The 17,849-nt window shown below is 36.9% G+C and overlaps 2 protein-coding genes across 7 annotated transcripts in view; both read left to right on the top strand.

The window, feature by feature from the left end:
- LOC118175158 (glutathione S-transferase theta-1) overlaps nt 1-6,970 on the top strand; it is a 37,818-nt gene extending 30,848 nt beyond the window's left edge. Inside the window, exon 8 of one of the 2 annotated variants that reach the window (XM_035341135.1) lies at nt 6,935-6,970. The gene's annotated coding sequence lies outside the window, so the exon portion shown is untranslated. The remainder of the gene's footprint in view (nt 1-6,934) is intronic. The other variant, XM_035341134.1, reaches the window with a different exon arrangement.
- The window catches only part of CABIN1 (calcineurin binding protein 1), a 108,842-nt gene that overhangs the window by 1,936 nt on the left and 89,057 nt on the right, over nt 1-17,849 (top strand). For 3 of the 5 annotated variants that reach the window (XM_035341131.1, XM_035341133.1, XM_035341129.1), the window contains exons 3-21: nt 7-72; nt 555-619; nt 1,053-1,145; nt 1,507-1,620; nt 1,794-1,928; nt 2,181-2,361; nt 3,581-3,710; nt 4,608-4,757; nt 5,790-6,082; nt 7,094-7,262; nt 7,707-7,843; nt 8,231-8,448; nt 9,444-9,522; nt 9,767-9,954; nt 10,589-10,735; nt 11,472-11,666; nt 12,704-12,940; nt 13,639-13,792; nt 14,045-14,160. In XM_035341131.1, coding sequence (XP_035197022.1) covers nt 617-619; nt 1,053-1,145; nt 1,507-1,620; nt 1,794-1,928; nt 2,181-2,361; nt 3,581-3,710; nt 4,608-4,757; nt 5,790-6,082; nt 7,094-7,262; nt 7,707-7,843; nt 8,231-8,448; nt 9,444-9,522; nt 9,767-9,954; nt 10,589-10,735; nt 11,472-11,666; nt 12,704-12,940; nt 13,639-13,792; nt 14,045-14,160 — 2,739 coding nt within the window. In that variant the 5' untranslated portion in view covers nt 7-72; nt 555-616. The remainder of the gene's footprint in view (nt 1-6; nt 73-554; nt 620-1,052; nt 1,146-1,506; nt 1,621-1,793; nt 1,929-2,180; nt 2,362-3,580; nt 3,711-4,607; nt 4,758-5,789; nt 6,083-7,093; nt 7,263-7,706; nt 7,844-8,230; nt 8,449-9,443; nt 9,523-9,766; nt 9,955-10,588; nt 10,736-11,471; nt 11,667-12,703; nt 12,941-13,638; nt 13,793-14,044; nt 14,161-17,849) is intronic. The other 2 variants (XM_035341132.1, XM_035341130.1) reach the window with 1 other exon arrangement.

Raw genomic sequence — 17,849 nt, 5'->3', positions numbered from 1 at the left:
TTCTAGAAACCATGGCAGTTGCTGATTCTTAGAGACTTGAGAGAGCACCCTGCTTTGTGCTGCAGGTGAAAGGTACAGGAAAAGTTCCACTTTTTTTTTATTATTTTAAGTAATGGGAAAGAAATTTCATAAGCCGTAATGATTCATGCTCATACAATGCCATTGTACACAAGAAGTTTTTTGTTTGCCAGCTTTTGTCATTCCAGGGATTCATGTTTTGATGTTACTATAACGTAGGTTCGTTAAATATACAGTAGCCAAATAACCTTACAGCTGTAACTACGTTGCCAGTACTTCCACTACCCCATCACCACCAGGAAAGCCATCCTGAAGTAATGAGTGTGCTTAACTTTGTGTTTTATACTCTGTCCTTAGTTAATTTTAACTTTACTGTTGTTTTTTACATGGTAGGGCACTTTGTCTCTTGGCATGGGGGGTGATGGTGACATAGGACAGTTAATTGGTTATCACTTAAAGTGAATCCAGCCTGTCTTTTACTGCTGAATGCTTTCTTTATGGGTGGAATCAATATTCTAATCCAAATTGCTTTCCAGATTTGCTGGTGTTTAGCACTCCATGCTAATCCTGGAGAACAACAGTGTGAATATCTACAAACATGGTAAGGGCTTATTTGACATGGTGTTCAAGATGTTCTGGAAATTGGAAACTTTCTCCAGAAATAAGAAAGAATAAATTGATATAATGAGAACGTTGGTTTTGGAGTGATTGTGGTTACTGGTAAATTCAAGAAATTGAAAACCATCACTGTTAACGTATTTTGTGCTTTCTAGGGAAGCTAGTACTTGAAAGACATCTAAAATTTTAACTTTGTTTTCAGCTGACTTTGGGGAAGAGATTTTGACATATTATTATTTGCATATATTATATTAGTGATGCCTGAATTCATTGCAGCTGTTGTAGCACTGTGCAGAGACCTCACCTATAGTGTCTTTCCAAGTAAAGTTTTTTCTTTTTTAAAAAAAAAGCTTGCTAGAGAAACTGAGACTTGTGTAGATGTAACAGTTTTTGTGGCATCTCAACTATCTTTCTAGATTCGAATTGCAGCACTGAACGCAAGCTCTACAACTGAGGATGACTATGACGGTATCTTCAAAAGTCATAAAACACAGACAAAGGAAGCACAAGTAAGTAAACCCACAATCTTCTGAAGGGACGTAATGGCTGGGAATTTTGTCCTCTTCTGTTGCAGAGATTGGTTATCCATAATTTTTTCTACATAGAAAGTTTTGTTAATATCTTACCTTTTGAACCTTCCTTTTGCAACCTAAATTCAGTTGAGTTGTACTGGGCTAGTAAGGCTAGTGTTCTTCTGGGTGAAGACTTGATATGCAGCAGTAAGTACTACTAAAGGCAGCCTCTCTTTTCAGAAGCCAGTCTGAAAACTGTTGAAATAAAAGCACGAAATAATCCAATTTTGCTTAAAAATAATTATGTTGTTATATTTGATAAAATATACAGAATATGTTCTAACTTTTTAAACTACAGGAAGCAGAAGCTTTTGCTTTGTACCACAAAGCTTTGGACCTTCAGAAACACGACCGCTTTGAAGAGTCTGCTAAAGCTTATCATGAACTGCTTGAGATTCGTCTTTTGCGAGAGGTCGGTGACCTTTAGAGAATGAAACTATAAAGTGTTTTCATTATATTTTAGATGACTTAACTTCTTATTGGCTAATTACAAATGTCGCCGTTCTCACTTGGCAAGTTGTTTGTTGCTCTTTTTAATTTGTCTAATTCCTAATGCTCATGTTGCATTTGTTTTACTGTTTCTAGGCAGTCCTTTCTGGTGATGAGAAAGAAGGACTGAAACATCCAGGCTTGATGTTAAAATATTCCACCTATAAAAACCTAGCACAACTGGCAGCACAGAGGGATGACTTAGAGACAGCCATGGAGTTTTATTTGGAGGTACAGTACAGCTGAAATAAAATACCGGTGCCTCAATGTTTGCAACAACTTGCCAAAATGTAGACGTACACGTTTCAGCATACCTTGTTTGTATGTATGTCTGAGTTCTGTGTGCTTTTGGACTTTGTATGTCCACCATTCAGTCCCCAAGCCAGTAGTGTCCCAGTGCAAAACTGAAGCATGGACAGTCTCTGTAAACAAACAGATACGCGTGTCTGAAACATGACCAATGTTGTCTGTTACGCTTTCTAGGCTGTAATGCTAGACTCTACTGATGTCAACCTATGGTATAAAATTGGTCGTGTGGCAATAAAACTCATCCGCCTACCTCTGGCTCGTCATGCTTTTGAGGAAGGTCTCAGGTGTAATCCTGATCACTGGCCTTGTTTAGACAACCTTATCACAGTCTTGTACACACTCAGTGACTACACAAGTAAGTACAATAATAATCCTTTAAAAAAAAATCTGAAGAAATGTGTAATTTCATGTTAAAATATTGTAAGACAATGCCATTATAATGGAGAAAGTATATCTCTCATAAGCATGCGGTATGTTAAGATGTGATGGAGATTTTTACTTCATGATAAGTGATGATCTGTATGAATTCTGGTTATCCTCAAAATAAATGCCCGGTATGGTGTTTATCAAGAACTATGAGTGGATCTGCATTTTGGTGTTGGATCTCTGCTTTTGGTGTTAAAATATCTTTCTTTAAAACAAAAACAAACACCACCACCAAAAAACAACAACAAAACCAAACAAATGAAAACCAACAGCAACAAATACCTAACTAGCATGTTTGTTAGTTCAGTAGAGCAAGTCACGAGTGGTGTATAAGAGGAAAGAGAAGGGGAATGAAAACTGTCAGTTCTCTGTGTTCTGTCAGGTGTCAAGTGGGTTATTTTTCACTGAAGGGTGTGCTGTTGACATGTTAAGTGTTTGAAATGGACTGCAGAATGTATTGTCAATGATAAATGAGGTCTGAATTAAGGATATTTGAATTTTCTACTCGATTCCGTCAGCTGTTAGGTCTTCTGTGGCTAACAGGACTCAATCCTTAGCAAGTCATGTTTTGACTTTAAGCTTTGGACTATGTCTTCTGTAGCCCAGACCAGTCAACAAATAGTGTTTCAGTTCTTAGAAAGAATCCCTTCACTGTTTTCAGAGTAACTGTAATATAAATTCACTTTTGCTCCAGAAGAGGTGTCTGTCAGGCTGGAAGCTGCAAAGCCAAATTCTCTTCATGTAGTTGCCCATGCGAGCAAAAGCCTGGGTGGCATTCACTGCTTGTTGCAGCAGTGGAAGGCATTTGATAACCATGAAAGTGGTCAACAATTGTGATTGCGCTTTACAAAATTCTAATACCCTTGGTGCAGGATTGGGAGTCTTAAAAGTAAATAAAAGATGTACAGCAAAAGTGTTTAAACAAAATTAAGGTGTTTTTTTTTCCTAGATGTAATACTCGAGAAGAGGTTAATAGGTTGTTTTAACTGTATTTTCATGTGTGTAGTTATCTGACACGTTACATAGCTATTGGTTTCTGTGCATGTCGTGTTCAGCTAGAGTTTAGTGGTGTATATGAAGCCCAGAAATGGGATTGTTTGAGTGAGCCAAAGTAGCAATTGACCATTCAATTTTCATTTCTCTGTCAGCATGTTTGTACTTTATCTGTAAAGCCTTGGAAAAAGATTGTCTATACAGCAAAGGATTGGTTCTGAAGGAGAAGATCTTTGAGGAGCAACCTTGCCTCCGGAAAGATTCTTTAAGGATGTTCCTCAAATGGTGGGTGTTATCTTATAATGTGTGCTGTGTTTGGAGTGTGAATTTTAGGCTTGGGTAGTTCAGAAAAGCTGGTGTGATATAATGCTTTAAGCTATAACAACATCTTGCTGACATATCTTCTAAATTAAACCAAAAGCAACAACAACAACAAAAAAGCTAAGTGTTGCAGCTACCGACAGAGTGTCGGGGAGAAAGTAGAGGCCCATAAAACTTATGGGATCTGCCCAAGGTAACTGAACTTGTATATTCTAATATCTGAAATGTGAAAACAGAGAGTATTTAGAGTGAAGATTTAGAGGAGAAAGGATAACTCCACAGAAAGTTCTGTTTACTTAAAGAGATCCTGATTTACTAAGCTATCTTAGGTCTGGCTATTAAAATGAATTGCATGCTGAATTAAGCCAAGGCTTTCATCCGCTTGGCTTTTGTTTCTGGACTGTGATATCTCTGGGAGAGTGGATCATTTTTAACTTTCAAAAATTCATTCCTGGACTTGGAGTATACAAGATGATTTTCAACTCCATTTTTTTTTGTGATTATGTGAATTGTTCAGAGTAGCACTTTGGAATGAAAGGAATTTCTCAGCCATACATATTTTTTTTTTCTGAACCATGAATTTCTAAGTTATCGCTGTTCAAGAAAGAAAACAATACCTACTGCTTTCCTTTCATTTCTCAGTATTTGGAAAACAGAGTAGGACAACCTAATCTTATTTCTTAATTTTTAACAGAGCAAAGATTTCTGATGGTGAACACTTCTATGTGCATGCTATAAAGTTTGCAAAATAATGTTTCTTTAGTGTATGTTTTAACCCTTTACTTTTGTTATAGGAAAATATAAAATGAATCTGCCTTTTAAAAAACCAAACCCTTTTCTTCATTTCTTAATGTTTCCTAGTGACATGTCTATCCATAACGTAAATGTGAGTACCGCTGAAACAGGAAGAATCATAGATGAAGCACTGGAGCTACGTAAGAAAAGACAGGCTTTGCTAGTGCGAGACAGAGAACCCGACCTCAGACTGGTGCAGCCAATTCCCTTCTTCACGTAGGTCTTCATGTTTTCTGTTTGTAACAGGTTTATCAGAAGCTACTTATGCTGACAATTGTGTTGCACTCTAAGATTATTCAGAAGGCTTTTCTTGCTTAAAAAAAAAAAATATTTTATGAGTTGTTTTGGTCTGCATACAATTTTATTGTAAGCCACATATCTATCAACTTTCAACCTTTGAATTAGAACTTCAGACTGGTGTTAAAAAATCTTAACTGAGAGTGATCTCGCACCCATTCTAGCTGTATTATTGGATTTTTTGTTTGACTAGTTTGTACAGGAACTTCGAAGTAAGTTTAGGTTATAAAAAACATTTTTTACTATTGGTATGCTGGAAACTTGTGAACAAATTGCTGTTATTTGCAGCAAGATATAAGGATATTATTAAGTTGTTAAATACATCTTTATTAAGGTATAAAGGGTTAGATTTTATTGTACATTTTCCTGAAACATTGATGGACCCTGTGTGTAGGTTATCTTGCAGAGTTCTATCTACTTGTAGATAAGGGTGACTTTTTATTGTTGTTGATTAAATGCAGAATCTGAAAGTGTTTCCTTTGACACTACTTTTTTTTTCACAGTTCAGTACAGAGTAATTTAATTTCCTCAGCAACTACTGCACAGATCTTTTATTCATGAAAGACATTTTCTGAGACTAGGCACATTGACTGACATTTCCTTCCTACTTCAGCTTATGCACCAGTTTCCTCTGAAAACTTTTCTCCATTGCCATATTTTGTTCTTGTTTTTTTTTTAGTGGTGTATTCAGGAAGGAAAGATATTAAGCACCTCTGTTCCAGGCCTGGAATAGTCAATGGTCCATATGACAAGAATACTGGAAGATATTCTCCAGCCTCTCTAGCTGTGTAACTCTCAGATTACATGTATTCTTCTGCTGAAAAAGCTGTTCTTGCTACCTCTAAGTATTAGAGAAAAACAATGTTGAATGCTATTAGGTTTGTAAATGTAATTTAAGAAATAATGTGACAGGAACTAATGAAGTTATGATACCGTTGTTTTCATGTGCAGATGGAAGTGTTTAGGAGAAGCTTTACTTGCCATGTATCACCACCTCACAACGTGTGATCCTCCTCGACCCAGTCTGGGAAAGAGAATTGATCTCTCAGAGTACCGAGACCCAGTTCAACATTTGATTGTTTCTCCTACCTCTGCTCCTGTCAGTGTTATTCAGCCAACTCCAGTCAGCACTAATGCAGTGGTGACAGTTGCAGATCCCGTGTTATCTTATACTCCAGCAACAACCAATTTTCCAAGCCACAGCCAGAATGTATTGGAACCAGGAGCTACTGTAGGTGAGCAAGGTACTTCAGTTTAAGATTCATGATTTTTCTTGCTTATCTGGGTACTGAAAGCACTACAGAATACACTGGGAAATGCTGGCTCCAAACTGCTTGTTAGTGGATTCAGAACCTTTTTAGCATATGTATGACATAGAACACAACTTCACTTTTTTCTACCATATAAAGTCATCTGTTAAACGTTTGCACTGGAAAAGGTAAGCCACCTAAACTGTCTGAAAATCAATGACCAGCAACTCAGGCATGGGATGGGTGTTCAGGTCAGTGGACTTACTTTCCTATCTAATGGATCTGGGAGTCAGGGTGGTTTGTTTTTAATTGTTACACCAGTGCAGGAGTTTCTAACCCCTCCTGCTTTTGTGCTATTGACTTATGCTTCTAATCTCAGTCTGAAAAAAGGAAGAATCAGATCTCCTTTCCAGCAGTGTTGCATATCAAACTGCTAATGGTGTGGAGTCTTGAATTCCTTAGAAATGAATGAGCAGTTACAGAAAAAGATAAGACTTGGTTATTCTTCTGCTTTTATGTGTAACTTTAAGGACCTGAGAGAACCAAGCTGTCAGCTATATTTATTTGAAACTTGTAACAAGAGGTTTGACTATTTTATTGTGTAGTTGTATGTGTATTTATATATCTAAAACTATCAAGGAACCAGTATTGATATTCATGGGAATTTACAAGTGGTGTTGCAGGTAAAGGCAGACTCCTCTGATTCTCATTGCAGAAGCTTCTTGAGACTAAAATAATGATTTCTAAAGAATAATGAAATGCAGAGTTTGCAGTAAGAAGTCTGCTTTTTGCTTCAGAACAGCATTTTAAAGCAAAATACCATAGCCAGTTTATATTTGGTTGTTGTTTTTTTTTTTTTAAAAAAAAAAAATGCTGTCTTCAGAAGGAAAATAGAGTATTCTATTCTAGAGTACCTTCTTAATATTTTTTTTTTCTAAAAAGGTTATCCACTTTTTTGTCAGTTTAATCCGTCACTATTTATTTATTTATTTGTTCTGTTTTTAGGTGATATATCTGCAGGAGATAAATCCAAGAAAGGGGTGAAGCGAAGGAGAATTACAGAAGATAGTGGTGAAACAGCAAAACGGAGATCTGCTAGAGTCCGAAACACTAAGTGTAAAAAAGAGGAGAAGGTTGACTTTCAGGAACTATTGGTGAAATTCCTTCCTTCCAGGTATGGTATAGAAATAAGTTACATCTTGGGAGTATTGAGAGCTAATTAGAGGAAGCTGTATGGGCTTCAGGTTGGTTGATATGGCTCAATCTTAAAACCACTATATCCATGCTATTTTTTGAAGAACATGCACTGCAGTGTCTTTTTGTAAATTTAATAAAATTGTTTTTAGTGAAAACTACTACAACCTAATTTACAAACTAGAAAACTTTTATTAATGTGAAACAATTAGAAGACAATGCAGATGTCAAATTGGGCAAGATCAACAAACAAGGTATTCTTGGTTTGGACAAAATTTGGGAACTGGATGTAAATCTGAGTGTGCTTCAGTTACTGTGCTTTCGCAATAAAAATATGCACAATGTGCCACACTCACATTTATTAGTGAAATAAAGAATGATGAATTTGTTGGTACAGTGTTTTTTGCCCCCCCCTTCTATACAGATTAAGAAAATTAGATCCAGAGGAGGAGGAAGACCCTTTCAATAATTATGAGGTGCAGTCAGAGATCAAAGAAGAGAATTACCAGCACGTTGGACCACATAGAATGTCATTTGATTCTACAACATTTATGGAATCTGGTAAGGATTTCATTATAACAACCCTTTCTCTGTTGTTTCTTCCATCTTGTATGCTTTATTTTCTGTATTTTCCTGTCTTACATCTAGAAGATGCAAATAAATATGCTATTTAAAAAGTATAACTTCATGGTGTGGAACTATCTTGATTGGTAATGTAATTTTATTGAAGTCTTGGAGACTGTTTATTTACTGTGTGCAAGAACTGTATTGCATGGTTTCCCACTTAAGCATATAAGGATACTAAGTTTTGCATTTATGCAGTGCAGGAGGACTTCTGTGGCCTTTTTGTAAGCTTAATGCAAAATATGCTGGTGAAACTACTTTGTTTCAAATCATGGTTTGTCTTGACCTTAATCATGTTTCGCTTTGTGTTTATCTGCTTTCTAGAGAAACAGGATGTTCATGAATTCTTGCTGGATAACCTAAACAATGGTGGGATCTTGGAACTCATGATGAGATATTTGAAAGTCATCAGCCAGAAGTTCCTGGTGAAGTGGCCTCCTGGCTTGTCTGAGGTGGTCCTTAGTATCTATAATAGCTGGAGAAAGCACAGCAGTAGTCTTCCCAATCCATTACTGAGGGACTCAAGTAATCAGCATATCAAGGTAATGAAACCTTGAATGAATGTATATTGTATATGAATGTATATAATGAAACAGCATGAGTGTATATATGCATATAGATGTAATTTATGTATTAGATACTTAAATAGTTTTTATTCCTTTATTCTGTTGTTGCTCTTTCTTTCCCTTCCCTCCTTTTGTTTCTGATATGACAGAATTCTGTTTTGTTACCAGGTGAGTAGAGATGCTGCTTTGTTCACATTGGTTGTTCAAGGGTCAGCATTTCTGCTCTAAGTAAAGAGCTTGTTTCTAATACAGCCTGCAATTTACAGTGAAAAACAGAAGAAAAATAAATATATAATATCAAGTGTTTCTACTGATTTTTCTGAAAACTATGCTCCACTGATTTAGTTTAAAAAACAAAAACATAGCATTATGTAGCAGATGTTAAAATTTTTATACATCTGGTATGTAACTATTGTATTTCTGTGTATTTTCATGTATATATAGCCTTTTTCTGAACAAATGTAAATATGTTTATAAATGTGTTTATTGTGTTGTCACTATGATTGCATAACTTCTTGCTAGTATGTAGCGCTTTGTGTTACGCCATTAAAAAGAAGGGACAAGCATGAGGACAGAGACTTTAATCCTTGAATTTATTTTAAACTCAATCTCCCAACTGTCCTGAGTGTAATGAATTTGGGGTTTTTAAGACTACGAAGGGCTATTCTGGTAACATGCACTATGGACCTTTGAAACTTTTCATAAGCACCTAGATTTTACAAATAGATCTGTAGCCCTGTGAATGTAATGAGCAAATAGTGTATTCTGCACTGCACAAAACTACCTAGCAGATATCCATGGTGACATGGTTTTTAATGTACTTCTGAACTTTATCCATCAAGCATTAATAAGCTGGTAGGACTAGAATACATATTCAGTCTCATGGAGATGATGACTTTTTACTTCTCAAATGTCAGTGCTGCTACCATATTCTGAATTATTTGCTTAATATCTTCACCCTTCTTTTGCAGGATATGATGTTGATGAGCCTTTCCTGCATGGAACTGCAATTAGATCAGTGGCTACTGACAAAAGGAAAGAGCTCTGCAGGTGAGAGTCAGGTGTTTCTTTCCTCAGAATAAAAATACTATAGGTAAATGAAGAAACTTTTCTAGGGATTCACTGGATTTGGGAGTTGTCTTTTCTTAAAATACAGAACTGAAAGATGCTTATTATTGGTCTATCGGTTGTTTGCCTTCAAGTAGAAGTATATTGCCTTCAAGTTGAAATATATATATGTGAGACTCTTTTCACGGGATGCTAGTAACTTTATCATAAAACAATCAATTTGCAGTTGCTCCACGAAATTGCCCTGCTGCCTCTGTCAATGGAAAATTTGGTCCTGACTTCCCAGGAATTCATTTCTTGGGAGACCTGCTGCAGTTGTCATTCGCATCCTCACAGCGAGATTTATTTGAGGAAGGCTGGATGGAGTTTGTCACTCGGGTGTATTGGCTGAAAGCTCGCTTTCTAGCACTTCAGGTCTGTTTTACTTGAGATTTAACAAATAAAACTTCTCCCAGCAATTAAAAGTAATGTTGTCCAAAGATGCTGCAGGTGATTTGGAAAATGAGAGTTATTTTATGGCTATTGCCATCTTTTCTTCAGATATACTGAGTTATCCTTTGCTTGTGCAGCTTGCATTTCATTTGTGACCGCTCAGCTTCAGTATGTACTTCAATTGGACAGAGCAAATAGAATGCATTCGCTTTGCAGAATACAAGAATGTTTCTTGACTCAGTGTTTTGATTTGTACAAATGGAAGGATTATTTCCACTGCTTTATGCTGCCGTGTTCTTAAAAGAATGGTATTTTAGTCAATCCAAATTAATCTTTCACATTCATGCAACTTGAATTCTGGTTTTCTGATTTGTTTTAACTCTTATAAAAGTCACTGCTAAGATGCATTCTTTTTGGTTTGGTTTGGTTTGAATTGGTGACTGGTGATTGGATTTGTTTTCATGTGGGAGGATGTGCAATAATCAAACTGAATTTAAACACCTGCACTGAATTTAAACATTTTGTACGTGTTTGGAAAACCTTGCTGCAGACAAAACTCTTGAGGTTCATTGTGTGTTTTCTCATTTTTTTTCTCCCCACTGTACTGCTTCTGTAGGGGGACATGGAACAGGCACTTGAAAACTATGATATCTGCACTGAAATGCTACAGAGCTCCACTGCAATGCAAGCTAAAGCTGACAATGAATGCATCACGATACGGTTACCTAATCTACATGTTGATTCTGTTGTTTCTTTAGAAGAGGTAAGAATTGACTTGCAGTGTTCCACCCCTTCCAGTTTCAAAGGTCATATAGAAATTAGCTCTTTTGTCATGGAAATACTAACATATCTGTTCTGGATTTTTTCTAAGAGTGAAGGAACAGGTTCATACTTTAACAATGATATTGTGGCCAACATCTTTTCAAGCAGACGCCTTTTGGAGCTATTTATCCTGTACAATTTAAGATTGATTTTATGCAAAATATTTCTATTAGATCAACTGCTAGGTGCAGCAAAAAAAATATTAAACCAGTGTATTATTTTCTGTTCTATGAACATGACTTTCACTAGCTAAATGAGCTTCTTACTACAGCAGTCAATTTTTTCCACAATTATTTGCATATTTATTTAAGTAAAGGGTTGTCCATCTTCCATTATTCCTGTTGCTGTTTTGGGAGATAAACTCCAACCCAGGTTATGCCAACTTCACTTTGAAGTCCATCTGATGGATATGTACATGCAGTGTAGAAATGTGTGACTTGGGAATTTGAGACAGAAAACTATGAAGTCATTATAACACTATAGTCATGTACTAAATAATAATTAAAAGTATGTGGAACAGCTTAAGTGTTACACAGTAGGTGTTTTCTTCCTGTTCTATGTTCCTGGATGTAACTGTAGAGTTAACATAGTTTTACAGCTGAACTGCTAGGTGAAATGCCACTAATCAAATGTATGTGAAGGCAAAGGTTGGATTGTGCTATCCGTGATGTTTACAGATTGATAAGAACCTAAAATCTCTGGAGAGATGCCAGTCTTTGGAAGAGATCCAGCGACTATATGAGGCAGGCGATTATAATGCAGTGGTGCATCTGCTTCATCCAACTTTATGTTTTAATGGTTATGGAAGAGCAAAACATCTGGAATTTGTAACATCCATACCAGAGAGACCAGCACAGCTGCTTCTCCTACAGGTTTGTTTTGTCCTGGGAATGGGATGAAAGGATTTCTGGAGTGGGTGTTAGTGGTTAATGAGTCTTATATACAAAGCAAAACATGGAACCAAAGCTGTAAATGGTTAGAACAGCATAGTTTTATCAATGTCATTAGAAGTATGTCAGTTTTTGCTAACTGAGGATGTGACTAAAGATACAAGTTGTCTGATGTCCATATAAAATGGCCAGAAAAATTCTAAATTCAAATAACCTTGAATCATTTGCAGAAACATATTGTCTGGATTTACATCTGCTGTGAATACTTGCAGTTTGTTGTTGTTGTTGACTGCTGGTGATTGGTGATTTACAACCATTCTGAACCTGAAACTTAAAAAACTATGTAGCATATAAATGATTTTTATGATCTAGTGTACCTGTCCTGCATGAATGACAAAATGTTGATGCATATATCCAGTATAATGGCTATAGATTTAGTCCATATGACACTGAAAATAAGTGTATGAGTGATGCCAGCTATCGGAGTAGTTTGAGCCTCTCAGGTTTTCAGGGTGGAAAAAAAGGCTGCACAAAAAAAGGACTGATTTTTAGATGGACTGAGCCAAATCTGACAGTTTCCGTGCCATCTTATTTACCCAAACTTGGCAGAGTATAAAGAAGCAGGAGGATGTTGATACAATGCTGGCCTTGTAGTTGCCATTTTGATATTTATAAAGTTGTAGTAAAATGGTTGCACAAGATCATAAACTGCATATGGTTAGAATTCAGTAAGCCTGTAGACATCACTTTCTTGAAAATTTGTATTTCATGCCTCTCTTATTCTAGCAGAAAGATTCAGTGATGATATTCAGAAATTTAGATCCTGTTTGTTTATTTATCATCCAGGGCCCGTGCACCTCGTGTTGTCCTTTAATGTCATATGTGAAGGTGTTTTCTTAAACTTAGTAGAGTAACCACTTTACCTGTATATAGTGTATTGCCTTCCTCTGCTGTGTGCTCATGTTTTAAAATAAACCCTTCATCTTTACAATAGACTTTTTCATATTTACATTCCCTAGGACTCCCTACTCAAGCTGAAAGATTACAAGCAATGTTTTGAATGCTCAGAAGTTGCCTTGAATGAAGCATTTCAGCAGATGATGAATATGACAGCAGCCTCTGCTAAAGAAGAATGGGTTGCTACGGTAACACAACTGCTCACAGGAATAGATGGTTCATTATCATCAGACAGCAGCATCCTGAACAATCCTTCTATAACGGCAAGCCTCGTTCGATTAACAACCAACCTCATTCAGGTAACCTGTTCACCTGTACTCAGAAAGAGGCGCTGTGTGATACAGCCCTTTAGATGTGATTGTAGCTTCTGTCTGAATTGCCACCTGTTTGCAGTGACATTTTGGGTTACGTTTTTGTTGGGGTAGAAAGGAAGATGAACATTATCTTCAGTCTTCATTTTCATTTCAGTATGTTAGGCACTGAGCACACCTGTTCTAGAATCTATAGCAGTAGGTACTTTCAAATGCAAAGCGGACTAAAGTAATCAGCAAGTGGTAGTAAAATAACCCAAGGAACACCAAATTTCATATGCTCTGTTTATAATGGTGGTTTAGCTGTCTGGATGCAGTTTGTAAGTTATGGTGTTATCTTGGCTGTGCATATTTTGGTCTAGAAGACGAGATCTCATGAGCCTTAGGAACATGGTAGAGTTGCTTGCAAGTGCTGGCCAAGCTAAGGGTTTTTCAAGTAAAAAAAAAAAAAAAAAAAAGATGCAAGAGAATGTCAGGGTAGGGGGAATCATATTCTACCCTTCCCCATGTCAGCTGGTCTTATTTATAGGACTTCTTACTCCTACTCACTGCAAAAAGCTGAGACTTAATTTTAGATTATTTCCTTAGGATGGAGTGCGTTAGCAGCTTTGGGTTGTTTGAGAAGGATTCACACCTGACTCTTAATATGTACCACTTTGTGTGTGAAATGCATGCTTCTTTATTAGATCATCGACTGCAGCATGGCAGTCCAGGAAGAACCAAAGGAGCCATATGTCTCTTCAGTGCTCCCGTGGATTATTCTACACAGGATCATCCAGCATGAGGAAGATGCTTTTCGGTCCCTTTGCCAACAGCAGCAGCAGAACCAGGGAGAAGAAGGTAATTATTCACTTTTACCTGTTGGAGCTGAGCTCCTCACCATCTAGCTCTGGAGTGTAAGTAGAAAATCCTTAAGTTGGTCATTGGTCATCTTACCTTGCTGACTGAAGAGAGTAGAGGGATATACAAATATCACTGTCTTATCTCAGATTAATTTTTTTTTTTTTTTTTTTTTTGCCAGATGAAGCCCTGGCTAGTTGGATTTAACTCAGTTCTGTTCTACTAAAATATTTACCAACTCCTCTCTTCCAGCGAGTCCTGATACACCTATGCTGCCTTCTTCACTCATGCTGCTGAACACTGCTCATGAGTATTTGGGAAGAAGATCCTGGTGCTGCAACTCAGATGGTGCTCTTCTCAAGTTCTATGTAAGTGTTAGCGTTGTAGAATGCTTTAGCTTGGAAAGAACCTCTGAAAAATCTACTGGCCAACACCCATCTCAAAAGAGGGAACAACTTCAAAGTGTATTAGATTGTTGGTTTTTTTTTCCCTTGTTAGTGTCTTCATGTTAAAAATACACTTTAGATTCCACTTTACTTCTTCTAGATGCCATACATGTGAACATTTTGGTAGGTTTAATCTGAATAGCTAAGACTTGCTTTCCCAACCCCTGTCCATTGATATTCTTTCTATACAGGACTTCTTGTCAGACAAGAGATGGCTTTAGATAACCACCTTTGTACTATAAAAAACATCTTAAATGAGAATTAGTAAATGGTCTAAGGTCTGACATACCTTATCCGTGTTATCAAAGATGTTAAAGTGGATGTGGATAGCTGGCAGCAAAGCTGAGCAGCTCAGTTCATGTAAACTCAGTAAAGTAACGCCTGCAGTGTTACTTTAAAGATGCTGCTAAAAAAAAAAAAGTGGGATTCCGTATTCATCATAGTGATCTTAAAAAGTTTTTACTAAATTTACAGTTGCTCACATCACAGAACTGAGTTTGCCAAAATTTGCACGCTTTTCAATATAGGTAAATGCTCTTTAGTATTTAAAAGCATGTCTTGGATGAAAGTTCAGTTTTGAATTTTGCAGTTAAACTTGGTTATTTGTTTCTTCTAAATCACAAGAGTAAAGATTTGTAGGGTGTGGTCCATCCCCAGTTATGCTTCTGAAGTGCTACTGGTCCCTGGAAGGCAGAGGTGTTACCTGAATTTGGTCCTGGAGCTATGATGTTTTGGCTGTTCTGCTGTTGATAAAATTGAGTATTTTGATTATACCTGCTTTGATTTTTTACTGCAGACAGAGAAAAGTAGTAATTCTATTGTCTTTGTGTTATGAGGTAAATATAAATTCAGCTTATACAAATAGATCTAATCTATTGATTCAGTCCTTCTCCTTGTGTCTGAAGGCTATTTTTTGCTCTGTTGTTCAGATGAGTACATTATAAAATCTAATGTGCTTGAGAAACGTGTGTCTGGGCAGTAATGCTGTAGCATTATTAGACGAAAGGAGTTACCCACTCATTGACTTTTTCAAGATAATTTCTTGAGAAGTTTCCCGTGGTTGAAGCAGAATATTTCTACGTGTATTGCTATTTCCTTACTTTTTACCTTAGCTTAGAAACTGAATCTCAGTCAGCTTTTCACCATCCAGAGTAGCAGTGTAGGATACCCTGGCTGTTGGCAAAACCCAGATAATACAATACTGTGGCATTCATTGGGTTGTGCTCCACAGGGAGATTTCAGTTGCACTTCACAGATTCATCCTGACTTCACTGAGCCTTATTACCTTCAGCCAAGAGAAGATGATTATTAGTTCTGCATAGAGCTACTCTGGAATCTCTTTGTTTCCCTTCTCAGCACTCCCTGGAGCTTATTAGCTGCAGCCTAGTGCCAGACTCCATCTACCTCTGCATCTGAGCAGTGCTGTGGCCAGGCCAGTAATTTAGACAGCTAGGAAGGATGGTTTTGGAGAGCCTGAGGGGTTCTGCAGGAGTCAGCTCACCCCAGCAGGGCTGGAGCTAATGAACAGTGTTTGAGCTGAGGCTGATTCAGTGTAGAACTATTCGATTATCTCTGCATCCTACTTTCCTCAGTCTTCCTGGTATTAGGAACATAATGCTGATACACCTGAGTTGCCTGTGCATGGATTTGCCTCTGGGTCCAGGGGGCTTGTTAGCTCAGGCACTGTGCTTCATGAAAATAGATAACCTATTTTCAGACTCAGCCTTGCCCTGAGTGTAGTACAGACGCAGTGCTCCTAGGTGCTGAATCTAAATCATGTCTGAATGGTGTGCCTGTATCCATAGCTTGATGAATCTGATAGTACACCCTGTCAGCCTAGGTAAACTACAGATAATTAATAGAGAGTTGTGAAAGTATTTACAGGTAGATTTTTGGAAATGTCATCAGGTTCACTGAATGAAATCTTGAGATTCCAGTCTTAGAATCACCCACTTCTGTAGCTAAAATAGGATATGGTATTATTTAGCACAGGTATTTAGTTTTCAGAGACAGGAGGGTGTCAGAAAGGTAAAGAATGACAAAGATAAAATGGGATAAATTAGTTGAAGGCACCTTCAAGAATGTTTAACAAAAGTGTTTTTTATAGGCTGGTATTAAATGATTGCCTCGTATAGGTGAACTGTCTGTTGAAACTCCTTTTACTGCTTGTAGCTCAAGGGGTGCAAGAAAAAACATTGATACATAATTAACTCCTTTGGTGGTAGTCTAAGTCTGAACTATTAAAATCAGTTCCAGGTTACTGCTAACAACTTGAAAGCCAATAAGGTTGTTTTGAACACTGATCAAGTGATAATTCTGTTACAGGTGTTAGATCTGATTTTGCTTGCAGCAGTAGGAGTATCATGCTTCTGTTGGTGTTCTGTGAAGTTTGCGTCTTCCTTTTAACTTATTTACCTCCACTTTATTAAACTTCAGAAGCTGTACACAACTTCCACAGGAAAAATAGTGGAAATAAGGATGGCTGTGATTCAAAGATGATTGCTGTCACTTGAAATTTCATTGAAGTGCCTTCTAAGAATCGCCCTTGCTCTACTCTTATTTTTCAGGGTTCTGGCTCTTAAAACAGAAAGTGGTACCTTGTCTCTGGCACAGATCTCATTTTTCTGACCAAAAAAAAACCCAACTCAGATTGCTGTTGAATGTATAAGATGTTATAAATGTAATTTCCACTTACACGTTTCATTTTTGAATTTAAGTTTCATAGTATAGCAAATTGGAATTGATTTGTAAACCTCTGATTGTGTTTTTTGTTTTGTTTTGTATTTGAAGCGAAGATTCAGAATCCCGGTGTACAGCTGACTCTTGATGAACATATTTCTATTAACATTGAAATATTAAGATTCTTTTGGAATGTCTTCCTTTTTGTTTTGCTTTTTAAGGAAGCATTGTGAAAAAAATTCAGTGATTACCTTTTGTCTTTTGAAGTTCAATGGTAATTTTTTTAATGAATGTCTTAGAGTAACAGCATCTTCCAAAGTGTGCCACTGATGGGTACTTTTTCTTGTGATGTTGAAGTTAAAGTAGCAACTTGTTATTGTGTTTAGTCATTTGAGATTAATTCAGCCACTCTTGTTTAGGTTTAGCCATCTGTATGTTGTTCATACTCTGTGATGGTGTCCCTTGTAGGCTGATCTTCATTAGCAGACACTTCTTTTTTTGCAAAGGCCTCACAATTCCACCTTTTTCCACTCAGAGAAAACTGTTTTATGTGAATTAGAGCAGATGTTCTTCCATGCATTCTCCTTGTGGTAGCTGGCTTTTTCAAAGGACTGACAAACTGTAATGATTATATTTACAGAATTAACGTGGCGTGTACTGGGAAACTTTGATCAGTCACAAGTCTGAAACATGAAGTTGATTAACAAGAGTTCATGAATTAATGACAAATCAAGTAAAAACACCTTACTGCAGTTAGTGCTACTTAAATGACCTGTGTGAGACTAGTGTACAGAAATATGGGGAAAATTTGGTTATAATTTGGGAAAAATGTGTACCTCTGTATGCTGTTCTCATCGTATGAACTCCAGCCAACTCGGTAAGTTCATACAAGCTTCAACTCTCAGATGACTTCTTTTTTTTTGTGGTGGTGT

Source organism: Oxyura jamaicensis, chromosome 15 (assembly GCF_011077185.1).
Source record: "Oxyura jamaicensis isolate SHBP4307 breed ruddy duck chromosome 15, BPBGC_Ojam_1.0, whole genome shotgun sequence".
Taxonomy (NCBI): domain Eukaryota; kingdom Metazoa; phylum Chordata; class Aves; order Anseriformes; family Anatidae; genus Oxyura; species Oxyura jamaicensis.
This window is presented reverse-complemented; position numbering and strand designations above follow the sequence as displayed.